Below are 25345 nucleotides of genomic sequence, written 5' to 3' on the forward strand. Positions count from 1 at the left end.
AAATAATAATAATAATAATAATTTCCTGAGAAAGGATGCATATAGGAGAAAAATTTTGAGAGCTTGTGCATATCAAAATGCCTTTATTCTGCCTGTGTAATTGAGAATTTGACTTTGTGAGTCTATTCTCTAAAAATCTATTATTTCATATCAATGGAACAATAGCTGGCCACCTAGGTAAGAACTGATTTCCCTGAACCTCAGAGACCATCTGACTAAGTTTTCTTCAATGGATGTGAGTAGCAATGATATGGGTTAGTTCCCTGAGACAGGTGAGCCTCCTCTGCATTTTCTCTCCCAGCTTCTGCCAGCTGCAACCCAGGAATGGAAACAACTATTTTGACAATGCAAACAACACATGCTCTAGAGTGTATTTCTCAAATTTTCTACGTGTACAAATCACCAGGGGATCATAAAACAAACACTGGCTAGGTGCAGTGAAACAGGCCTGCAATACCAGCAGCTCAGGAGGCTGAGGCAGGAGGATCATAAGTTCAAAGCTGCCCTTAGCAACTCAGCAAGGCCCTATGCAACTCAGCAAGACCCTGTATCTAAATAAAATATAAAAAAGGGCTGAGGATGTGGCTCAGTGGTTAAGTGCCCCTGGGTTCAATCCCTGGCACCAAACGCACGTGCGCTTGCACACACACACACACCAAAAAAAACCCCACAAAGTTGATTCAGTAGGTCTGGGTTGGGGATTGAGATTCTGTATTTCTAACAAGTTTCTAGGTTATGCCAATGAGGCTGGACTGCAGACCACACTTTTGAGGATAAGACCCTAAAGATGGCCCAGGTACACTGAAAGCCTTGGTCCTGTATGATTTGTGGAGCACTGAATTAACCACACCCAACTATTTTATGAGAAAAAAATTAAGTGTGCTGAGTCATGGGAAAAAATGCAGTCACTGGATCCCTCCCCTTCCCCTGTACAGGAGATAGAACCCAAGGGTGATCTACCATTGAACTACATCTCCAGCCTTTTTAAAAAAAATTTTTTTTGAGATAAGAGTCTAAGTTTCCCAGGCTAGCCTCAAACTTGCAATCCTCCTGCCTCAGCCTCCAGAGTCCCTGAAATTACTGATAATTACCACTTTAGTTTCATTCTTGATGATCTTCTGCAAGCTGTAGAAAGTGATCTTTCAAAAAAAAGGTAAATCTGGTCATAAAATATTTACTAAAATTCCTTCAAAGGTCCCCAAATGTGAATAAAGTCCACATTACTTAGCTTACAAGTCTTTTCCTGACCTGGCTCCCGGATCCTGTCTCCCCAATGTCACACCTAACCACCACCACACTCCACTCAAAATAAACCCCTTGCCGGATTCCAAATGTGCTAGGCCTTTTCACATGCTCTTGCCTATGGTGTTTCCCTTTTCCACTCCCACTTCTCATCTAGTTAGCCCTTCGGGATTCAGTTCAAGCAGCATTTCCTCTTGGACTCTTTGTGATACACCCTGGGCATATCTCTAACAAAACATCTATCCAAGTGTCACATGAGAGTCCGCCTCATTCTTCTTTAACTCCCCTGATCCTACAACATAGGTAACCAGAAAAGCAAAAAGAAAAAAGCTGGAAGGTGCCAGCAACAGAGAATAAATACTTCAATAGTCTGTATTGCGGCTGGACTCACAGTCAGAGAAAAGCCCTGGGGAGAATTATGTAACACTCACCAAGTCAAGTTTTCCTCGGGCGTGGTTGGCAGACAAAGGGCCCATGGCCATCCAGTCTGAAGGAATACCCTAGAAATCCAATCACCTAGCACCCAGGAGACGGTTAATAAATTCTTATTTTACAATTAAGTATGCTCCACAAAACAGTGGCATGAAGGTGGACAGGTCTGAATGTTCTCAGACCAGGACCTACTTCAACATTACCCCTTACACAGGTGGTCCGCGGTGAAGGCGCAGACGCTGCCAGACGCTGGACGCCCTGGGAGTGACACTAGTTCCCAGGTGGACCGAGTGCGCGCTGGGAATCCTGGGAATTGTAGTGTTCGCTAGAGAGTTTCCTCTACGCAGGCGCAAGCCGACAGCCACTTCCGAGCCCTAAGCGTTGCACTAAGCAGAAGGACGGAATCCCGTGGAGGTTTCCCAGAGGCACGATGGCTACCTACAGCCTGGCGAACGAGCGATTACGCGCCCTGGAAGACATCGAACGGGAAATCGGCGCCATCCTCCAGAATGCAGGTTCGGAACGCGACAAGCGAAAGGCAGAGCGCAGAAAGCGAACCGGAGCTGTGCACACATGCGCCAACCGGAGCCTCGACGCGTGGTGGGGTGGGATCCTAAGCGCCTGCGCGGTAAATAGGGTGGGTCCTTAGGGCGGGGCTATAGTGCCAGTCTCCGATTAGCCGCACCCATTCCAATGAGCCCCGCCCTCTCCCCGCCCCGACAGGGACGGTGATCCTGGAACTGTCCAAGGAAAAAACCAATGAGCGGCTTCTAGACCGGCAGGCGGCAGCCTTCACCGCTTCGGTGCAGCACGTGGAGGCGGAGCTGTCGGCTCAGATCCGCTACCTCACCCAGGTAAGTATGTCCGCGATGTGTTGTGCACCTACCCCTTCTCCGCCTTTGCCTTAGCCGTAGGGATCCTCTAGTAGAGCATTAGCTGGGCAAAATCAGGCCTCCCAAACTGGCGAGTTGACACCTTCTTTCCAGGACTTGTTTCCTCCTCTAAGAGAAAAGAATTAAGGGGGTTCCTTATGACAGCTATCACCATTTCCTAAGGTTTATGTGTGCCAGGCATTCATTATTATCTTTTACTACGACGACTCTAAAAAGTAGTTATTTTCACCACCATCTCACCGATGAACTTAACAGAAGTTAAGTGATTTGTCACCCACCTACCAGGCTGCTTAGCAGACCAAACTCAGGAAAGAAATGAGACAAGAAACCTGATGCTTGGTTGGGGGTTAGGTAAGGGAGGTAGGGCTACACTGATCAGTCTTATCTGTCCTGTAGGTGGCCACTGGGCAGCCCCATGAGGGCTCCAGCTACTCTTCAAGGAAAGACTGTCAAATGGCTCTGAAGCGAGTAGACTATGCCCGTCTCAAGCTCAGTGATGTGGCCCGAACCTGTGAGCAGATGCTGGAGAACTAAGCCAAGGAGTGGATCCAGAGTGTGGAGGGAGACTATGACCTGCACTTTGGGTCAAAACTTAGAAGCATGCAGGATGGGAAGCAGGAACTGAAACATACATGCCCTGCTGGTCAAAGAAAAGACAAGGACCAGAAGGTGGAAATGGAGAAACTAAAACCCCATCTTACCCACAGCTGTGGCCTGACTCCTCCAGCAGGGTGTTCCTGCTTTGGATTTAGCAAGTTCAGGAGATGGACATTCAGTTGCCCAATCCACTTCCTCATGTCCATCATGCCCCTGCCCCAGGCTCCCAAAAACAGCCTAATGAAGATATGTTCTTCCTCATTGGAAGATACTAAACAAGAACTAAGGATTTTATTAATAAAAGCAATAACAATTTTTTAAAGGAAATCAGATTCTTAATTGGGGTATATTTGAGTGATATGAGGGATGAAGAAGTAAACCTGGCCTGAACTGCATCAGCACAAAGCCACTGAGGATGGAAAGTGGGAGGGCCCAGACCTTTGGTGTGAGGTTGGAGAGGAACCACTGGTATAGTGTGCAGGATACTTGTGACTAGGAGGAACCATCAGCAGCAAAACTGAAGACAGGTGTCACGGTAAGGGGGAAGGGCCTAAAGCAAATGTCTATAGAGAAAAGAGTCAACAATTCTAAAAAAAAAAAAAAAAAAATTTAATGCTAGGGATTGACCCAGGAATATTCTACCACTGAGCTATCTCCCCAGTCCTTTTTATTTTATTTAGAGACGTGGTCTTTCTTAGTTGCCCAGACTGCCATCAAACTTAAGATCCTCCTGTCTCACCTTCCCAAGTCACTGGGATTATAGATCCTAAAAATAATTATTTATTTATTTTTTATATTTCTTTTTAAATTTGTTCTTTTTAGTTATATATGACAATAGAATTTATTTTGACATATTATACATGCATTCTTTCAGTTGTACATGATATGGAGTTACACTGGTCATGTATTCATATAAAACATAGGGAAGTAATATCTGATTCATTCTACTGTCTTTGTCTAATCCAAAGTACTTCTATTCTTCTCTCCCCATGCCCCTTATTGTGTATTAGCATCCATATATAAGAGACAACATTCAGCTTTTGGTTTTTCAGAATTGGCTTGTTTCATTTAGCATGATCATTTCTAGATTCATCCATTTGCCAGCAAATATTTCAGTCTTTATTGCTGAATAATATTCGTATGTGTGTGTGTGTGTATCACAATACTTTTATTTTTTGTCCATTTATCTGTTGAAGGGTACCTAGGTTGGTTCCAGAGCTTAGTACTGTGAATTGAGCTACTATAAACATTGATGTGGCACATCATTATAATATGCTAAAATAATTTTTATTAGTTAAGAAGCACATATAGATTTTGTCTAAGCTATCATTATGTAGGATAAAAGGCAGATTTTATTTTCTTTTAGATTTTTTTTTGGCATAGATAGGGATTTAAACCAGGGCCTCACACATGCTAAGCAAGCACTCTACCACTGAGGTACATCCTCAGCACCCAGATTTTATAATATTGATTTTTTTTTAAGGGGGACAAAGTTTGCCTGGTACAGTGGCATACACCTGTAATCCCAGCAGTTTAGAAGGCTGAGACAGGAGGATCACAAGTTCAAAGCCAGTGTCAGCAACTTAGCAAGGCCCTAAGCAACTTGGTGAGACCCTGTCTGTATGTAAAGTTTAAAAGGGCGGGGAATGTGGCTCATTGGTTAAGCACCCCTAGGTTCAATCCCCCCCCAAAAAAAGGGGGGTGGGGAACAACATGCCTCTAGTCCGAGTTGCTCAGAGGCTGAGGCAGGAGGATCCAAGTTCGAGGCCAGCCAATTTACAGAGTCCCTGACTCAAAAATAAAAAAATGCTGGGGATGTAGCTCAGTGGTAGAGCACTTGCCTAGCATGTTTGAAGCCCTGGGTTCAGTCCCCAATATGAGGATAGGAGGCTAAGAAAGTTCATTGATTGGTTAGTCATATTAAATACTGAATATAGTACCTAATATGTGTCAGAAGTTGTATTAATTACATAAAATATAAAAACAAACCAACTTTAGGCTCACAAGTTGTAGGTGGACACATACTTTCATTTTATTTATTTTTATGTGCTCAGGATCAAACCCAGAGCCTCACACAGTCTAGGGAGGTACTCTACCACTGAGCTACAACCCCAGACCACACAAGCTTCATTTCTTGGCTTAGGCATTGAAGACTGTTGCCACAGGTGTATAATGCAAACCTGAAAAGGATAAAGAAATAGAGATGAGCTCTGAGATCAAAGGGAGTTGGAGAAGTAGATAATAATTTGAACTGGGGAGTCAGACTCTAAGACATCTAGGGCCTGGTATATAGTAAGTACTCAATAGAGGATTTGTGAATTTATTGAATGGTCCTCACCCTTTTCCACAAGTTCATTTCCCACTAGCCTAGTCCAGCTGCCATCTCCTTGATGTTGCTCCAAGCACTGCCTGACTTTAAAGTCCAAGTACTGGCCCGTGGGCCCAGGGTGACTTCCCTCCCTCTCTACTCCATAGTCTCTGGCTGACTCTTCCTGTGTTCTGTAGCACAGGAAATGTTAATATTTGTGTGCCAGGGTCAGGTTTCCAGCTACCTGAGAACTACCAGGGGCAAGAGTCCTGCCAGGAAGGAATCCTGGATCCCTGGGGGAGGGATTCACAAGCCCAGTTTACCTGGAGAGCACTGCAGAGACTGTTCCCTCCTCCTTTTGCACAACACATAAAGGACGACTCCAGTGAGAATGAAGACAATGGCCAGGAGGGACGGCACTGCCACCATGACTGATTTGTTAATTGCAGTGCCTTCCATTTCTTCCTTCTGCCTCTGTTTCTCTCCATCCTTAAACCAAATTCCCAGATTATAACCCACAGTGAAAGTGGTGGTTTCCTTTAGGTGAGTGAGCTCTTTGTCCAAAGGCAGCACTCCTGATGGAAGCATGAATTGCTGGGTAGACTGCTGAGTAGGTGGCAGGTACATCTGGGCAGGAGTGCTCGTATCTGGAGGTGCCAACTCTGTGGGCTCAGGAATTGGAGTGCTGGGAAAAAGTAAGTGCTCCTGGTTGACCCGATTCTTCCCATGTTCATATCCACACTCTGAAGAGGAAAGAAGTGAGGAGCAGGGATATCAGGGAATAGGTGACATCAGACAGAGGTACAGGAAAGAAAAAGTGGTAAATTTCCTCATTCATCCCCCAAATCATGGCTGACACCCCAATAACATCCAAAAAAAAGATTAAAGCTGGGTGTGATGGCATACACCTGCCATCCCAGCAATTCAGGAGGCTGAGGAAGGAGGATTACAAATTTGAGGACAGCATCAGCAATTTAGCAACCCTCAGTAACTTAGGGAGACCATGTATCAACATAAAAAATTAAAAGAACTGGGGATGTATCTCAATGAGAGAGCACTCCTGAGTTTAACCCCCATGTATCCCCCAAAGAAATTAGATACTAACAAGAGAAAAGCATAACAAATGTATTCAATCAGTTTTACAGGGCATGGGAGCCTTCAGAAAGAAGACCCAGATTCAGGAAAAAAAAATATTTTTGTCCTTAGATTGAATGAAGAATGGACAGTTATGTAGAAATATGTACAAAAAGGGTATGATCTAGTGGTGATAAATGGGGTTGGAGGAGACCAGCAAAGCTTGCCTATTCCAATTCTTCTTGGCCTCCCAGTATAGGGCAGGACCCCTGTGGAAGGAGAATATTATGACTTATTTTCAGATGAGGTAGGTCATAGAATTCCTTTAGGGAACACAGAAAGATGGTGGAAGGTCAGAGTGAGCTTGCTTTGGCAGTCTCTCAGTTGTTAAGGGGCCATGGTTTGGGGTATGGTGTTCCAAGCCTCAACAAAGAGAATGGAATGAAACTGGAAATCAATGATAAAAGAAGGAAGGAAAAATTCTACATCACATGGAAAATGAACAATATGTTACTGAATGATCAGTGGGTTACAGAAGACATAAAGGAGGAAATCAAAAAATTCTTAGAGATAAATGAAAATACAGACACAACATATCAGAATCTATGGGACACAATGAAAGCAGTTTTAAGAGGAAAATTCATCGCCTGGTGAAAAAAAGAAAAAACCAACAAATAAATGAGCTCACACTTCATCTCAAAGCCCTAGAAAAGGAAGAGCAAAACAACAGCAAATGTAGCAGAAGGCAAGAAATAATTGAAATGAGAGCGGAAATCAATGAAATTGAAACAAAAGAAACTATTGAAAAAATTAACAAAACTAAAAGTTGGTTCTTCGAAAAAATAAATAAGATCGACAGACCTTTAGCCATGCTAACGAAGAGAAGAAGAGAGAGAACTCAAATTACTAACATACGGGATGAAAAAGGCAATATCACAACAGATGCTACAGAAATACAGAAGACAATTAGAAATTATTTTGAAAACCTATATTCCAATAAAATAGAAGATAGTGAAGACATCGATAAATTTCTTAAGTCATATGATTTGCCCAGACTGAGTCAGGAGGATACACACAATTTGAACAGACCAATATCAATGGATGAAATTGAAGAAGCCATCAAAAGACTACCAACCAAGAAAAGCCCAGGACCGGATGGGTATACAGCGGAGTTTTACAAAACCTTTAAAGAAGAATTAATACCAATACTTTTCAAGTTATTTCAGGAAATAGAAAAAGAGGGAGCTCTTCCAAATTCATTCTATGAGGCCAACATCACCCTGATTCCGAAACCAGACAAAGACACCTCAAAGAAAGAAAACTACAGACCAATATCTCTAATGAACCTAGATGCAAAAATCCTCAATAAAATTCTGGCGAATCGAATACAAAAACACATCAAAAAATTGTGCACCATGATCAAGTAGGGTTCATCCCTGGGATGCAAGGATGGTTCAACATACGGAAATCAATAAATGTTATTCACCACATCAATAGACTTAAAGATAAGAACCATATGATCATCTCGATAGATGCAGAGAAAGCATTCGACAAAGTACAGCATCCCTTTATGTTCAAAACATTAGAAAAACTAGGGATAACAGGAACTTACCTTGACATTGTAAAAGCTATCTATGCTAAGCCTCAGGCTAGCATCATTCTGAATGGACAAAAGTTAAAGGCATTCCCTCTAAAATCTGGAACAAGACAGGGATGCCCTCTATCACCACTTCTATTCAATATAGTTCTCGAAACACTGGTCAGAGCAATTAGACAGACGAAAGAAATTAAAGGCATAAAAATTGGAAAAGAAGAACTTAAATTATCACTATTTGCAGATGACATGATTCTATACCTAGAAGACCCAAAAGGGTCTACAAAGAAACTACTAGAACTAATAAATGAATTCAGCAAAGTGGCAGGATATAAAATCAACACGCATAAATCAAAGGCATTTCTGTATATCAGCGACAAAACTTCTGAAACAGAAATGAGGAAAAACACTCCATTCACAATATCCTCAAAAAAAATAAAATACTTGGGAATCAACCTAACAAAAGAGGTGAAAGATTTATACAATGAAAACTACAGAACCCTAAAGAGAGAAGTAGAAGATCTTAGAAGATGGAAAAATATACCCTGTTCATGGATAGGCAGAACTAACATCAAAATGGCAATATTACCAAAAGTTCTCTATAGGTTTAATGCAATGCCAATCAAAATCCCAATGGCATTTCTTGTAGAAATAGATAAAGCAATCATGAAATTCATATGGAAAAATAAAAGACCCAGAATAGCAAAAGCAATTCTAAACAGGAAGTGTGAATCAGGCGGTATAGCGATACCAGATTTCAAACTATATTACAGAGCAATAGTGACAAAAACAGCATGGTACTGGTACCAAAACAGGCAGGTGGACCAATGGTATAGAATAGAGGACACAGAGACTAATCCACAAAGTTACAACTATCTTATATTTGATAAAGGTGCTAAAAGCATGCAATGGAGGAAGGATAGCATCTTCAACAAATGGTGTTGGGAAAACTGGAAATCCATATACAACAAAATGAAACTGAATCCCTTTCTCTCGCCATGCACAAAAGTTAACTCAAAATGGATCAAGGAGCTTGATATCAAATCAGAGACTCTGCATCTGATAGAAGAAAAAGTTGGCTCTGATCTACATATTGTGGGGTCGGGCTCCAAATTCCTTAATAGGACACCCATAGCACAAGAGTTAATAACAAGAATCAACAAATGGGACTTAATTAAACTTAAAAGTTTTTTCTCAGCAAGAGAAACAATAAGAGAGGTAAATAGGGAGCCTACATCCTGGGAACAAATTTTTACTCCTCACACTTCAGATAGAGCCCTAATATCCAGAGTATACAAAGAACTCAAAAAATTAGACAATAAGATAACAAATAACCCAATCAACAAATGGGCCAAGGACCTGAACAGACACTTCTCAGAGGAGGATATACAATCAATCAACAAGTACATGAAAAAATGCTCACCATCTCTAGCAGTCAGAGAAATGCAAATCAAAACCACCCTAAGATACCATCTCACTCCAGTAAGATTGGCAGCCACTATGAAGTCAAACAACAACAAGTGCTGGCGAGGATGTGGAGAAAAGGGTACACTTGTACATTGCTGGTGGGACTGCAAATTGGTGCGGCCAATTTGGAAAGCAGTTTGGAGATTCCTGGGAAAGCTGGGAATGGAACCACCATTTGACCCTGCTATTGCCCTTCTCGGACTATTCCCTGAAGACATTAAAAGAGCATGCTACAGGGATACTGCCACATCGATGTTCATAGCAGCACAATTCACAATAGCTAGACTGTGGAACCAACCCAGATGCCCTTCAATAGATGAATGGATAAAAAAAATTTGGCATCTATACACAATGGAGTACTATGCAGCAATAAAAAATGACAAAATCATAGAATTTGCAGGGAAATGGATGGCACTAGAGCAGATTATGCTTAGTGAAGCTAGCCAATCCCTAAAAAACAAATACCAAATGTCTTCTTTGATATAATGAGAGCAACTATGAACAGAGCAGGGAGGAAGAGTAGGAAGAAAAGATTAACATTAAACAGAGACATGAGATGGGAGGGAAAGGGAGAGAGAAGGGAAATTGCATGGAAATGAAGGGAGACCCTCATTGCTATACAAAATTACATATAAGAGGTTGTGAGGGGAATGGGAAAATAAACAAGGAGAGAAATGAATTACAGTAGATGGGGTAGAGAGAGAAGATGGGAGGGGAGGGGAGGGGGGATAGTAGGGGATAGGAAATGTAGCAGAATACAACAATTACTAATAGGGCATTATGTAAAATTGTGGATGTGTAACCGATGTGGTTCTGCAATCTGCATTTGGGGTAAAATTGGGGGTTCATAACCCACTTCAATCTAATGTATGAAATATGATATGTCAAGAGCTTTGTAATGTTGTGAACAACCAATAAAAAAATTAAAAAAAATTAAAAAAATAAATGAATAATTAAAATACTAAAAAAAAAAAAACAAAGAGAAGGATAGTAGGTTAAGGACAACATCAAGGGGACAACTGAAGGCCAAGAGAGGGAGGGAGACAGCAACAGCTGAGAAAGGCAGGGGACAAGGAAGTTAGCAAACCCCAAGATAGAACTACTGAGACAAGTGAATGTCCTGAACTGGATAATCAGGAGGCTTGGATTGTACCCTGAGCTGTGCCACAAAATAGCTGTTTGACCTTGCCCCTCATCTCTAAACTCTCTGGGACTAACTTCTTTCAGCTGTCAAATGAGTATAATTGTAGTACCAAGGGCCAGGGTAGCTGTGAGGATTAAAGAAATAACAGGTCTATGTAGCCTGAAGGACTATACTTCACAACTTTAGGTAGGACATCAAAGAACAGTTTGTATTTTAATAGCTGTGTATTTATTTCAAGAGCAAAATACAATCAGCACATCAAATATGTGACTTCAGCCAGGTGCAGTGGTGTACACCTATAATCCCAGCAATTCAGGAGGCTTAGGCAGGAGGATCATGATTTCAAAGACAGCATCAGCAATTTAGGAGGCATTTAGCAACTCATTGAGACCCTGTCTCTAAATAAAATATTTTAAAAAGGGCTGGGGATGTGGCTCAGTGGTTAAGCACCCCTAGGTTCAATCTGTGGTACCAATATATATATGAAATAAAAATATATAGTGACTTCACAGATGACATTTTTTAGGACAAATTGTTAAACAAATTTTTTTGCAAAACCAACTTGTGTACACTTATGATTTATTCACTTCACTATATGCAAAATATACCCCCAAAAAAGAGCAGTGAAATTTTGAACACTACTTAATAATATACATGCTTAAACATTTTGGGATGAAATATAACCATGCCTACAACTTAGGTTGAAATGCATCACAAAGTCAGCCACTGTGAGACACAAATTGAAGCAGGATCACAAGTTCAAGGTCAAACTCAGCAATTTAGCCAGACCCTCAGCAACTTAGGGAGCCCTGTCCCAAAATGAAAAATAAAAAGGACTGGGGATGTAGCTCAGTGGTAGTGCCCTGGGTTCACTCTCCAGTACCAGAGAGAGAGAGAGAGAGAGAGAGAGAGAGAGAGAGAGAGAGAGAAGAAATCCATCAAAAATTAAGATGGATCTAAAGAAAAATGAGGAAGTGCCCCTGGGTTCAAGAAAGAAATAGAGAGAGAAAGGCAGGCAGGCAGGCATCAAAAAATAAGATGGATCTAAAGAAAAATGAAATTGCAGAAAATGGATGGAAGACTTGAGAACATTATGTTAAGCAAAACAAAATAAACTAAAAAGGTCAAGGGCCATGCTTTCTGTCATCTGTGGAAGAAGAAAAAGGGAATGAAAGGGGGCGTGTCTCATGAAAATCAAAGGAAGATCAGTACAACAGAAGAAAGGGACCAGGGGGATGGAGAAGGGAAGGGCAAGGGGAAATACTGGGCAGTGAAACTGGCCAAATTATATTGTTATATTGTGTACATGTATGAATATGTAACAACAAACCCCCCACCATTATGTACAACTATAATGCACCAATAAAAATGTAGAACAATTTAAAAAAAAATAAGATGGGTTAATGATAGAGAAGGGTATGCAATAAGCAAATACAGTAAATGATGTAATCTCAATATTGTGAATATCATATATTGTAAATATTTGCTTTATATGTGAGATATAGGTATATATAAATCAAATATTGCAGTCTAGGTGATGGACATATCATTGTTCATTGTACAATTCTTTAAACTTTTATATATGTCTAAATTTTCATAATTAAATATTGGAAAATGAAAATAATACCGTCAAGTGATTTCAAGGAAAATACAACAGTGATTATTTTATATATGAAAACGTTTTATATGATAGTGATTTCAAGAAAAATATTAAGTACAAAATATCACATGAGGTAGAACTGGCAAAAAAAAAAATCGTGAAGGAGCTGATAAATGATGTTTGGTAGATATGGACTTAAGCGAGAGTACTTTAGCCAGGGCTGGGGATGTGGCTCAAGCGGTAGCGTCCTCGTCTGGCATGCGTGCGGCCCGGGTTCGATCCTCAGCACCACATACCAACAAAGATGTTGTGTCTGCCGAGAACTAAAAATAAATATTGAAAATTCTCTCTCTCTCTCTCTCTCTCTCTCTCTCTCTCTTTAAAAAAATACTCTATAACTGCGAGCTAAAAAAAAAACAAAACAAACCTCATTCTTAAAAAAAAAAAAAAAAAAAAAAAAAAAAAGAAAGTACTTTGGCCAGAATCAGAAGCTTCAAGGATGTAATGTCTCTGCTTAAGGGCAGAGGCGAAGGAATTTATAAGGTGGAAAGCTGCCGTGCCCAAAGTTGAGGAGGAAAGGCAAAGTTCTCACCTCCGCGATCAAAGCAGCTCATTAATTCACGAACCCCTTGGTCTTTGATGTTCCCACATACATTCTTCTTAATTAGCTGAAACCTGCAAGAAACAGAACCTGGTCTCAGCAGCAGCACCTTCCCCACCTTCCCTCATTCCAGAGACATAACGTCACCCAAAGAAAGTTGTTTCTGCGGAGACTGGAAATCCCCAGTGAAGTGAAACAGAAAAAAAGATGGTGCAGAGAGTTAGAAGGAACAGAACTCCGAGACGGGGCAGGATTCACCCCGAATCCAGAGAGGATTCCTGGAGACAACTGGCAGGGACGGACAGTTAGGCGCTGCCAGCTGGGTGAGGGAGATTACCAGATGTGGGTTCGACAGTCACGGTAGGCTCTCAAGTTTCTTCGGTAACGATTCATGGTTTGCAAGGGTACTGGGTTATCAAAAGAAATTATTTCATCACAGGGACAGCTTCCAGCGATGCTGCCTTCGTTGCCATCACCTGAACGGGATAGAGGCGATCGTACCTGTTCTCAGGCCAAGAATCTCCCACCGCTGGTACTTAATCTACTTAGTCTCCAACTCATTATCCCATGCAGCCTCTCCCCCTAGGCCTTGGGGGGTCTGACCCGCAGCCTCAACCCACACATCACACACCGCACCCCTCCAAAACGTCCATAATCCCACCAGGACCCCGTTGTCTCCAGCCTCCGTTCCCAATCCCAAGCAACTTCCCCTTGTCCCAATTGCCTTGGGAGCCCTGCAGCGCCCCAGTTCTGCACTCAACACCGCGGCCCTAGTGTCCCCTTCCCTAGCGCATTCTCTTCCCGGGACTCCGGGCTCCAGACTATGAACCCGCTCCAGACTAACCTGGCAGAATCTGCAGCGTTAGCAGAAATAGGAGCTCGGGGAGCAGGGGTCCCGAGCTCGGTCTCATCTCCGGGATCGAGGGGAGTTTAGCTCATAGGGCCGCCTCTCCCTGACTCCGGATCGGAGAGTGTGACGTCCAGCTAATTTCTCGATGGCTTTCGCTTCCTTCCCCCGCCCGCCTCAGGTTCTGGAGAAGATTGCGGGGGCCGTAGGTGCCAAGTCTCGGCTGGGGAGAGGGCGCGAGGCGGAGGCGGCCTTCCGCCCAGCGCTCGCGCCGTCCCGAACCGACCTTTGGTCAGTATTTCCGAGCCCGTGCCGCGTCTGCCACCCGCGACAGGGAAATTCCCAAAGCTGAGCTCCTTAGCCCCGTGCCTAACCCAGAGTGGACTCAGGGGGCGGTCAGGAATGTCCGACGAAACCGAAAGAAAACTCAGACTTCGGGGTGAGACGAGTCTGTGTAGGCGGGCAGTTACTATACGGGATGATCGAGTTCGGTTCAGGGATGCCAGCCCCTCTGGCCGCCACAGGCCAGTCCGCGGACCTGTGAAATGGATGAATGGCTAGACTCCCACCTGCTCCAGCATGCTTTCACTTCCCGGCTCCTCCTCTCCGTCGCGGCGGGATCCACTCTGCGGTGCGCAGAGGTGAAGCGGTCATAGGACTCTGGCTCAGCAGCGCACGCACTGGCTAGGGCAGCCACCCGCCAAGACACCCACTTCGGGGGGGCGTGGCCACCCGAGGGACTGGCCGTGGGCTCGGGCAGCCCTGACGTCACGACCGCCCCCCACCCGAGGTATTTACCTTCGAAAAGTAGTGGCGGCTGCAGGTACCGGAGGAGTAGGGCGACCGGGTAGGGCTAGGTCTACTGGGGCTCACGCCAAACTCCAAGGGATGCCTCAGCTTCTATTCCCTCTTCCCATACCCCATAGATCAGTGGGTCTTCCTTCCTCACAAGCCCTTCCCTATAGGATTAACCCTACCTCATCTCTACCTGTAATTAAAACCTTACTTTAGAGAATTTGAGTACTCAATTTTTGAGCTCAGAATACCATCTCATCCCTGAGTACTCATCTTCAACGCTAATAGCTCACTTTCCAATCCAGGTCCTCCTCCACCATTCTCACCCCAATCTCCCATCCTCATTCCCAAAAACCCTACTCTCAGCTCCTAATATTCATCCATAGATCCACCCTAAGTGACCTTCAAAACCCCATTCTCGCCCATTTAGTGACCCTGCCCCAAACTTTCTCAACACTACCCTATTACTTCCTATGCTCAGTCTGGGCCCAGGCCCTGTGCCCCTGAAGACATGGAGTTTGTGTCTGGATACCGCGATGAGTTCCTTGATTTCGCTGCTCTCCTCTTTGGCTGGTTCCGCAAGTTTGTGGCAGAACGGGGGGCTGTGGGGGCCAGCCTTGAGGGCCGCTGGCGACAGCTGGAGGCTCAAATCAGAAGGCTGCCCCAGGACCCCGCCCTTTGGGTGCTCCATGTCTTGCCCAACCGTAGTGTGGGCATCAGCCTGGGGCAAGGGGCAGAGCCAGGCCCTGGACCAGGCCTGGGGGCTGCCCGGCTCCTGGGAGATGAGCCTCCACTCCACCTTCAAGACCTGAGCCCCTATGTCAGCTTTGTCAGCCTAGAGGATGGGGAGGAAGGGGAAGAGGAGGGGGAAGAAGATGAAGAACGAGAGAATGGAGAGGAGGAGGGTGCAGGCACAGAGAAGGTGGAACCACAGGAGGATGGGGAACCAGCCACTACCAGTAGGGAATCCCCTCAGGAAGCCAAGCCTCCAGGGGAGCCAGAGGAGGCTGAACAGGAGGCTTGTGGTGAGGATGGCTGCCGAGATTACAAAGTGGAGGATGAAATGGGACCTGAGAAGAGAAAGGAACGCAGGAGTGGTAAGAACCCAGAGCCAGCCTGCCCTATGTCCTGCCCAGCCATCCTCCCCTTATGAGGCCATCCCCTCTCACTCAGACTCAGTTAGGGATCACAAACTGGTGGCCTTTGGATCATCTGGACCAAAAAAGTGTTTTCATCAACCACAGAGTTTTTTTTTATTTTTCAAATCAACATTTAAACATTGAAAGTGATGAAAATCCAAAAGTATGATCTGGGCATCAGGGTGCATGCGTATAATTCCAGCAACTTGGGAGGCTGAGGCAGGAAGACTGCAAGTTTGAGGGTGTCAGCATCTTAATGAGGTCCTGACTCAAAATAAAAAATAAAAAGGGCTGAATATGTATCTCAGTAGTAAAGCACCCTATGTTTGATCCCCAGTACCAAAAAAGAAGAAAACCCAAAATCCCCAGAAGTCTAGATTTATACTTCCTTAAGAAAAATCTAAAATTCTGACAGTGTGCCTACATTTCTGCACGTGGCAAATTCTGGTACTGTGTAGTAACAGTTGCCTTAAATGAGGCAGGGCCTCTCTACCTAGGCTCCTTTACTCACTGAACTTACTTGTGCCTAACCCCCACAGCATTTGAGTTTGATACTCCTGTCCCTGTACATCTTTGTTCCCTATTGTCTCTCCCAAATTTTCTCTCTTTCCCCAGAGACTGGCCCCCTGCATCTTTCCTGCCTCTTACTGGTGACGGATGAGCATGGCACCATCTTGGGCATTGATCTGCTAGTGGATGGAGTCCAAGGGAATTCAGGCCGGGGTTCAGGAACTGAGAACCTAGCTCCTCGGGCCTATGCTCTTCTCTGCCACAGCATGGCCTGCCCCATGGGCTCTGGGGACCCCCGAAAGCCGCGACAGCTTACAGTGGGAGATGCTCAGCTGCATAGGTACAGAAATCTGGTATTAGAGGATGGGGAGGTCTAGGGCCTGGACACTGGAGGCCCCTTACCCCATCCTGATGCCATCTCCACTTCAGAGAACTGGAGAATCTGGTCCCAAGGCTGGGTGTGAAGTTAGCAAAGACTCCAATGCGGACATGGGGTCCTCGGCCAGGCTTCACCTTTGCCTCCCTTCGGGCTCGAACCTGCCATGTTTGTCACAGGCATAGCTTTGAAGTGAAGCTGTCACCCTGGTGAGTAGCCCACAAAGATGGAGTCTGAAAAAAAGACTCTTAACAGGAAGAAAAAAAAAAAAAAAAAGCAAGCCAGGTCAGTTGGAGACAGACGGGGAGGGTCAGGGAAATACAAAGACAGAGATGGAAAAAAAACAAACAGGAATTACAGGTAAGTTAGAGTGTATAAGACAAAAAGGCCAAATGACATATGGGCAGCTGTGGGGCAGACGGCCAGCAGACAGGACTTAGAGAGATTAACACTAGGTGCCTACCACCCCATGTCCCCCCAGTCCCCAGTGCAGTGCCGTATTGTACTGTGGAGAGACTTGTCTCCGGGCTGATTGGCGGCGATGTCCAGATGATGTGAGCCACCGATTTTGGTGCCCAAGGCTTGCGGCTTTCATGGAGCGGGCAGGGGAACTGGCAACTCTGCCTTTCACCTACACTGCAGGTACCATAAGGAGTTCAGAGTGGGCTGGGTGAACACTAGGACCAGGTCTTTGAGATAGGGCCTGGGTACCTGGAAACAAGGTTCTGGAACAGAAAACTAAGTGCCTTTGACTGAAATCTAGATCCCTGGAATAAAGTTTGGGTACTGGGTATTTGGGGCTAGAGAAAGGATCTCTGAAATGAAAAACCAGGTGCTTGGGTCCCAGTGAGAGCTCAGGGGACTTTCGGGTAGGTTTCAAATGCTTGCTTCTCAGCTCCACCACCAACTGTCAGTGCAACCTTAAACATATCATGTTACTTCTTGGAAGCTTAGTTTCCTTATCTGTAAAAGAGGAATACTAACAAATGTAAAATCCCACAGAATTGTTACAAGGATGGTGTAGGCTCTGTGCCTGGTATACTGTAGACTTTCAGAAATGATAGTTCCCTCCTGACTAGAAACAGACTCAGACCCAGATTCCTTGGGGAAAGTTGAGCAGAGCTCAAGTCTTGGGGCCTCAACACCAGGCCCTCAATACTTCCTCTCCTTCTCCAGAGGTGACCAGCGAAACCTTTAACAAGGAAGCCTTCCTGGCCTCCCGGGGACTCACTCGCGGCTACTGGACTCACCTCAGCATGCTGATTCCAGGACCTGGCACCCCCAGGCACCCCCGGGGCAGCACACCATCCCTTGGCCTTCTTCTCAGTGGTGCGTGGGGACTGTCCTCAGCCTAGAGGAAAGGATTGGGAAGAAAAAGTTGACCAGGTCCCAGATAATTCCTTCATATACACACCAAACCCCTACCAACACCAACTGTGCCATTTCAACCCTCTCTGAAGCCTTCAAAGGGGTCACCCTGCCTATCCCATCCAGTAGCCTTGACCCTTAAAAGGCTCTCATCCCTCCTAATACAGTTCTAGGCCCTCTCTCAGAGGACGCAGCTCTTCTGGAAGCAATAGAAGTTGGGTCAGGTGAAGGTTCCCTCTTCTTTTTATCCTCTCAGGAGATCCCTACCAGCTTCTCCAGGGGGATGGTCCTGCCCTGATGCCTCCAGTGCCCTCAGATCCACCCAAGGCCCTCTTTGGTGAGCAGGAAGGGCCCTGAAGGAACCAGAGGTGGGGACAGGGAAGGCTAAAGGCCTGGGTGTCTGAGAAAAAGGGAGCTATTAGACCAGAAAGGTTGGGGTTCAGGCTTGGAGCTGGGTCCTCCAGTAATCCACTCTCCCCCAGGCTCCTGGCAGGATTACTACACATGGCGGGGCCTCAGCCTCGACTCCCCCATGGCTGTGCTTCTCACCTACCCGCTGACTGTGTACTACGTCATCACCCACCTCGTGCCCCAGTCCTGTAAGGAGTACAGGGTAGGATGGGGGGATGTAGGAGCAGGAGGGGTCAGTGAGAAAGACCATATCCTTAAAAACTGGCCTCTCCTTAGTCCCTGAGCTCAATATACAGAACAAGCAGTCGCTGAAGATCCATGTGGTAGAGGCAGGGAAAGAGTTTGACCTTGTAATGGTGTTTTGGGTAAGTCTTTCCTGGCCTGGAGACTGGCATTGGCTGTGGGGTGGACACAGGATGGGAGCTAGACCTGTCTTATCTTTGTTCTTCAGGAGCTTTTGGTCTTACTTCCCCATGTGGCCCTGGAGCTGCAGTTTGTGGGTGATGCCTTGCCACCTGAGAATGACCAGCAACATTTTACCCTGCAAAGGGTGAGGGCTTGAAGAAGGCCCTGATCCTTCTATTGGCCTCCCAATGTTTGTCTTCCTCTTCCCATTCTTCTGTCTTAACTGGTGCATCCACCTGAATTCTGGTGGCTTCTCCGCCCGACCCTTGGCTCCACAGGATGGCCCTGAGGTGTCTGTCCGTCCTAATTCTGGAGTATCCGCACGGCTAAACTCTGGAACTAAAGAGAAAGGGGGTCGTAGGGACCTGCAGATCAAGGTGTCAGCCAGACCCTATCATCTGCTCCAGGGGCCCAAGCCTGACCTTGTTATTGGTAAGAGCCTGGGACTAAGGGAGAGAAGTATGGGGAAGGGAGGAGAGAAGGAGACCATGGAAGCCAGCATCTCTCTGCTCTCCCTGGGCAGGATTTAATTCCGGCTTTGGTCTCAAGGACACGTGGCTGAGCTCTCTGCCCAGATTACAGGTGGGGTATCTCACTTTCTTCCCAAATCCCTCCTTCCTTTTCTGAAAGCCTCTGTACTCTCCTCTCCCACATCAACTGCTCCCCAAACGTGGAGAGCACCCACGGGGTCCTGGACCCTCTGAGCTCTGTGACTGCCTCCTGCCTCTGTTGCATGCTGGTGTGTCATAGGGTCTCAGTTTTCAACTGTCATCCTGGGGGCTTGGGATGTATCTGGAGGGAGGAGCCTCTCAGGGAGTCTCTAAGGCTCTGCCCCCACCTCAGTCTCTCCGAGTGCCTGCTTTCTTCACTGAGAGCAGCGAGTATGGCTGTGTGATGGACGACCAGACCATGGCAGTGGCCACGGGAGGGGGCACCAGTCCTCCACAGCCCAACCCCTTCCGCTCCCCCTTTCGCCTCAGAGCAGCGGACAACTGCATGCCTTGGTAAGGGCCCACTTTCCCTCTGGACCCATAACCTCTCTTACTCTCTGCATCTAAAAGGTCTCCGTTCTCCTGGGACCTTACTCGCCTCAGCCCTATAGCCCTCCTTTTTTTGTCCCCACTAGTCACCACCACCCCATCCCCGCTGTTCCAGATAATCTCCAATATACCCCTTTGGATCCAGTTCACGAACTCTCCCCAACTCCTTTTCCTACGATGCAAAAGGCCCTGCTCGCCGTTTAGCGAGCTGAGCCCTATTTAGCCCCGCTCCCAGAATGCCAGGCCCGTAAGTCCCGCCCCTAAGAGCCCCGGCCCCGCCCCTGACAGCGCCCACGCGCCTCCCGCAGGTACTGCAACGCCTTCATCTTCCACCTGATCTACAAGCCACCCCAAGGCGGCGGGGCCCGCTCGGCGGCGCCCGGCCCCGCGCCCCCAGCCCCAACTCCCGTAGCTCCTCCTGCCCCCGCCCGTAGGCGTCGAGGAGAAAAGAAGGCTGGACGCGGAGTCCGCCGGCGGAGATGAGTGCAAAGATGGTAGCAGTCAACTCCCCCCCTTCCCAAACACACATCCTAGAAGAAAACAAAAATACAAAGGGGAGGATTGGTTGGCCGAACCTGGAAAGGTAAATAAAATTACTTGTTTGAAATCACTGAGTCACAGATCCTTTGATTACATGTTTTTAATGGGGCCATTAAACTAGGAAAGGAGAGAAGGATTTGGGAATGACTGATTTTGTCCCAAACCTTTTCACTTGTCTGATCTCACACTCAGCTTTGGGATGCTGATCTTCCTTGACAATCCCAAACCTCTCCCGATTTTTATGTAGGTAAATCGTTTTCCAGCCGGGATAACCCTCAGAGATCTGCCTCAAAGCAAGGAAAGACCAAGAAGCAGAAATTGGGTTCTCTTTGGTGGATAGGGAAGCAGACAACATTTTAGGGACACACAGACCCTTTGGTTTGGATTCAGTGAAAGACCCTAGCCACCCAGCTCCACCTTCTCTCATCCCTCATTTCCTGTACATCTAATAATATCAATTTTTGCTGGGTTGATCTCCTAAAATCACTCAAACCCATCTACTTACGACCAGTTCCACTGCAAGCTTCATTATATCTCATTTCCACATTACTGCCAAAGTATCCTTTTAAAACACATTTGAGGGTTGGGGCTGTAGCTCAGTGGCAGAGCGCTTGCCTAACATGTGTGAGACACTGGGTTTGATCCTCAGCACCACATAAAAATAAACAAAGGCATTCTGTCTGTTTACAACTACCAAAAAAAAAAAAAAATTAAAAATTGAGGGGCTGCTGTTGTGGCTTAGTGGCAAAGCTTTTGCCTAGCACATGTAAAGCGCTGGGTTCAGTCCTCAGCATCATATAGACATAAATAAATGAAATAAAAGTATTATGTCCATCTACAACTAAAATATATGTATATATTTAAAAAGAAAAACTCATTTGAGGCTGGGCCCCATGGTGCATGCCTATAATCCCCTCTGCCTGGGAGGCAGAAGCAGGTGGATAGAAAGTTCAAAGCCAGCAATTTAGTTCAACCTCATCAATTTAGTGAGGCCCTAAGCAATTTAGCCACACTCTGTCTCAAAATAAAAAGGGCTAGGGATGTGGCTCAATGGTTAAGTGCCCCTGGGTTCAAGCCCTGGTACCAAAAAAAAAAAAAAAAAAAAAAAAAAAGGAAAACCACACACACATATTTGAGGGCCTGGAGGTATAAAAAAATGATAATGAGGGGCTGGGGATGTGGCTCAAGCCGTACCGTGCTTGCCTGGCATGCGTGCGGCGTGGGTTCGATCCTCAGCACCACATACCAATAAAGATGTTGTGTCCACCGAAAACTAAAAAATAAATAAATAAATATTAAAAAATTCTCTCTCTTTAAAAAAAAATGATAATGATAGAGCACTTGCCAAGCATGTGTGAGGCCCTGGGTTCAATTCCCAGCACCACAAAAATAAAACACATTTGAATTTAGTCCTCTCCTAAGTCCCTTTAGTGACTTCCCTCTTTCTTAAAATCAAGATGGAGGCCCAGCATGGTAGTGCATGCCTGTAATCCCAGACAGGGAGGCTGAGGCAGGAGGATCTTAAATTCAAAGACAACCTCAGCAATTTACCAAGGCCCTAAGCAACTCAGTGAAACCTTGTCTCTAAATAAAATACAAAAAAAGGCTGGGGATGTGGCTCAGTGGTTGAGTGCTCCTGAGTTTAATACCCTGTAGCTAAGGAGTTCCTTGACTATAGGCAGTAATGATTTTCAAGCTACTGAATATAGAAAACAAAAGATAACAAACCTGGCAGACACCACCTTAACCAAGTGACTAAGATTTTTTTACAGAGTTACAAAAATTGTGCTGTGAATGGATAATTATGAATGTAATGCACTCTACTGTTGTCATGTATGTAAGAAATAAATATAAAAAAAGAAAGAAAAAAATTTTAATAAGTCCTGTTGACACTATGCGCCTCCTGACATGATGTGATGTGAAAGCCACCACACCTCTGCAGTATTCTTCCCCAAATCCACAATTTTAGGCTAATCATGGCACACATCCAACAAATCCAAATTGTAAAAAGTCTACAAAATACTTGACACCGTTCTTCAAAAGTGTTAAGGCCATGAAAGGCAAGGAAGGCCAAAACACTGTTACCGAGATTAGAAGAGACTAAGAAGATGTGACATTTGATTGGATCCTGAAGCAGAAAAAAATGACCTTGGTGGAAAAATCATAGAAATCTGAATAAAGTCTGTAGTTCAGCTAATAGTGTTGTAACAATTCTGATTTCTTAGTCTCGATTAACATGCCGTAGTTGTGTAAGATGTAACATTAGAGGAAGGTGGTGAAGGGCTTATGGAAACATTCTCTTTGCGATCCCTCTATTTACCTAAAATCATTTCAAAATAGAAAGTTAAAAAGTGAAGTTCTTTAATATTGCATATAAGATGCTCTCTTCCTATTAAGTATTCTCTAAGTTTCCTTATATACACAAAGCCCAGAGTCTGATAATAATAAATATCTTTATAACCATTACCTAGCTTTAAGAATTATCAACATTTCCCCCATTTTATTATTCCTACCTCCAGCTTTTTTTCTAGCATATTTTAAAGCATACACCAGACACTAGTCGTCTCATTTATTTGCATCTATAACTAATAATGGCTTTTTAAAAAATGTAACCACCATGTACAGTAATTCCTTAGTATCTTATAATTCCCAGTTCATATTAAAATTTCTTCAGTTATCTCAAAGGTGCCTTTCATAGTTGGTTTGTTCCAATAAGGAATTAAATGAGAGCCACACATGACTTCTGGTAGTTATGTTTCTTAGGTCTTCTTCCTTTTGTTTTTGAGGTTGTTGTTGTTTTGGTTTTTGTTTGTTTTATTTTGTTTTTTAGTACTTGGGATTGAAACCAGAAGCACTTTACTTCTGAGTCACATCCATATCCCCAGTCCTGTTTATTTATTTATTTATTTATTTATTCTTTTGAGATGAGTCTCCCTAAGTTGCTGAGAGGCTTGTTAAATTGCTGAGTCTGATCTTGAATTTAGAATCCTCTTGCTTCAGCCCCTCTAGTCCCTGGGATTATAGAACATGCACCATGGAGCCAGCAGAACCTCTTATTCTGTCACAGATCCCCTTCCTTTTTCTTTCTTTCCCATTTTCATGCCACTGGGAACCCAGATCATTTGTCACATAAATTGTTCTTCATTCTGGAGCTAACTGATTACTTTCTCCTCCAGGTGTTTTTTAATTTGTTCACTAATCTTCTTTAGTTTCCACAAAGTGGTAGTTAGATCTAGATGACAAGCTTCTTTTGATGTGGTCCTTACCAACCTGATCTCATGCTACTTCTTGCTCCTCTCTGCCCTCCAGCCAAATACCTCTAAATAAAGATGCCACACTCTCTCATTATGGAACTTCCCATTGTCTTGTCCAACTAATTACTAGACAGTTTTCTTTCCTTAGGAAAGGAGGCATTGCCTAACCCACACTTGAGGTTAGACAAACCCCCTACCTCAAACTCTCACAGCACTGTGAATTTCCCCCCTGGTATTTCATCGTTCTCACTCTTATAATTCCTTATCTACCTTTTCAATTGTAAACACAGAAAGCATGAGTGCTACATCTATCCCTCAGGGTCTGGCTTTGCATGTGGTAGGAGATTGTTAATTGCTTGTCTAATTACTTTCCCCCATAATCACTGGGATTATGATTTAGGATGCATGCACCATTTCTATCCTTCCTCCTTATCTTTCTTCTCCAGCTTCAGCCCCTACAGACAGAAAGGGGAAGCCTAGCTCCCTAGCGGATTGAAGGGAAACAACTTTTTACCACTCCCTTGGCCAGAAAACAATCTTTTCCTAGCCAGACAGGCGTGGTGGTATACACCTGTAATTCCAAGTACCCAGGAGACTGAGGCAGGAAGATTGCAAATTCAAGCCCAGCCTCAGCAATTTAGTGAGACTCTGTATTCATGGAAAAAAAAAAAAAACTTTTTCTAAATTTTTACCATGTACTGCACAAAAGTATAAAAAGATGGCTATGCTCTGAGTGGTGGGATTGCTAAAGATTTGCGTATTCATTTTGTGTGGATATGCTCTTTTTTTAATTTTTTTTTTAGAGAGAGTGAGAGAGGAGAGAGAGAGAGAGAGAGAGAGAGAGAGAGAGAGAGAGAGAATTTTTAACATTTATTTTTTAGTTCTCGGCGGACACATACCACATCTTTGTTGGTATGTGGTGCTGAGGATTGAACCCGGGGCCGCACGCATGCCAGGTGAGCGCGCTACCGCTTGAGCCACATCCCCAGCCCCTCGTTTTTTTATCTATTAACACAAAGTCCTTTTGTAATAAAAATGTTTATGTACAAATTACTCCTTTAAATAATTCATTTACCAACTTTATTCCCCGCCCCCCCCCCCCCACACACACACCCGCACTCCCCTACTGGGGATGGAACTCAGGAACTGAGCTACATCCCTAGCCATTAAGACAGAGTCTCACTAAATTGTCCAAACTGACCTCAAACTTGTGATTCTTCTGCCTCAGCCTCCTAAATCACTGGGATTATGATTTAGAATGCATGCACCATTGCACCCCAAATTTACCAAATATTGATTGAGTGCACAGAAAGCTTTGTGTTGGACCTTAGATATTTAATGGGGAAAAAAGACAGATAATGATCCCTGCTTCCAAGAAGATTATAATCTATGTTAGTAAATCATGGTCTCTAGCCAAAATCAGCCAACCTTCTGTTTTTGTATGGCTTTTTTTTTTTCTTTTTTGGTACTGGAGATTAAACCCAGGGGCACTTAACCATTGTTCCACATCCCCAACCCTTTTCTGATTTTAGAGACAAGGTCTCACTGAGTTGCTTAGGGCCTCCCTAAGGCCTCCCTGCTGGCTTTGAACGCAAAATTTTCCTGCCTCAGACTCCCAAGGTGCTGGGATTATTGGCGTGTGCAACCTCACCCAGCTATGTTTTTGTATGACTTTGAGAAGAGATCAAAAGAATAATATTTCATGATG

The 25345-nt window shown here is 44.6% G+C and overlaps 3 protein-coding genes across 4 annotated transcripts; 2 read left to right on the plus strand and 1 right to left on the minus strand.

Annotated features, from left to right (window-relative positions):
• Positions 1-703: 703 nt before the first annotated feature.
• MED11 (mediator complex subunit 11) lies at positions 704-3479 on the plus strand. Its single transcript, XM_081271956.1, has 3 exons — positions 704-2189; positions 2398-2528; positions 2964-3479. Exons 1-3 carry the CDS (start codon positions 2105-2107, stop codon positions 3099-3101), a joined length of 354 nt encoding a protein of 117 aa, XP_081128082.1. The 5' UTR covers positions 704-2104; the 3' UTR covers positions 3102-3479.
• A 1692-nt stretch (positions 3480-5171) lies between these two features.
• Positions 5172-14502, minus strand: CXCL16 (C-X-C motif chemokine ligand 16). Its single transcript, XM_081270552.1, has 6 exons — positions 14369-14502; positions 13797-13983; positions 13290-13428; positions 12944-13026; positions 5796-6215; positions 5172-5344 (listed from the first exon to the last, which is right to left on the minus strand). Exons 2-6 carry the CDS (start codon positions 13861-13863, stop codon positions 5304-5306), a joined length of 750 nt encoding a protein of 249 aa, XP_081126678.1. The 5' UTR covers positions 13864-13983; positions 14369-14502; the 3' UTR covers positions 5172-5303.
• ZMYND15 (zinc finger MYND-type containing 15) lies at positions 14455-20409 on the plus strand. 2 transcript variants are annotated; one of them, XM_081270550.1, is made up of 14 exons: positions 14455-14589; positions 15076-15691; positions 16349-16583; positions 16673-16828; positions 17101-17261; positions 17796-17948; positions 18244-18324; positions 18470-18586; positions 18675-18763; positions 18850-18948; positions 19082-19235; positions 19327-19385; positions 19647-19807; positions 20152-20409. In XM_081270550.1, the coding sequence occupies exons 2-14, from the start codon at positions 15106-15108 to the stop codon at positions 20324-20326; spliced, it is 2226 nt and encodes a 741-aa protein (XP_081126676.1). In that variant the 5' UTR covers positions 14455-14589; positions 15076-15105; the 3' UTR covers positions 20327-20409. The 2 variants fall into 2 exon arrangements, with proteins under 2 accessions (XP_081126676.1, XP_081126677.1); XM_081270551.1 differs by having other exon boundaries at positions 18247-18324.
• The last annotated feature ends 4936 nt before the right edge of the window (positions 20410-25345 follow it).

Source organism: Spermophilus citellus (assembly GCF_964194105.1).
Source record: "Spermophilus citellus genome assembly, chromosome: 17".
In the NCBI taxonomy this organism is placed as follows: Eukaryota; Metazoa; Chordata; class Mammalia; order Rodentia; family Sciuridae; genus Spermophilus; species Spermophilus citellus.

Excerpts from the sequence above, each read along its gene's own strand:
- MED11 (XM_081271956.1), top strand. The coding sequence starts at position 2,105 with ATGGCTACCTACAGCCTGGCGAACGAGCGATTACGCGCCCTGGAAGAC. Across the intron at positions 2,190-2,397 it reads CGCCATCCTCCAGAATGCAG|GGACGGTGATCCTGGAACTG; the intron begins GTTCGGAACGCG and ends CCGCCCCGACAG. Across the intron at positions 2,529-2,963 it reads AGATCCGCTACCTCACCCAG|GTGGCCACTGGGCAGCCCCA; the intron begins GTAAGTATGTCC and ends TCTGTCCTGTAG.
- CXCL16 (XM_081270552.1), bottom strand. The coding sequence starts at position 13,863 with ATGAGACCGAGCTCGGGACCCCTGCTCCCCGAGCTCCTATTTCTGCTA. Across the intron at positions 13,429-13,796 it reads AACGCTGCAGATTCTGCCAG|GTGATGGCAACGAAGGCAGC; the intron begins GTTAGTCTGGAG and ends TATCCCGTTCAG. Across the intron at positions 5,345-5,795 it reads GTCTCTGCAGTGCTCTCCAG|GTTTGCATTATACACCTGTG; the intron begins GTAAACTGGGCT and ends TATCCTTTTCAG.
- ZMYND15 (XM_081270550.1), top strand. The coding sequence starts at position 15,106 with ATGGAGTTTGTGTCTGGATACCGCGATGAGTTCCTTGATTTCGCTGCT. Across the intron at positions 19,386-19,646 it reads GCTCTCTGCCCAGATTACAG|TCTCTCCGAGTGCCTGCTTT; the intron begins GTGGGGTATCTC and ends CCCCCACCTCAG. Across the intron at positions 19,808-20,151 it reads GCGGACAACTGCATGCCTTG|GTACTGCAACGCCTTCATCT; the intron begins GTAAGGGCCCAC and ends CGCCTCCCGCAG.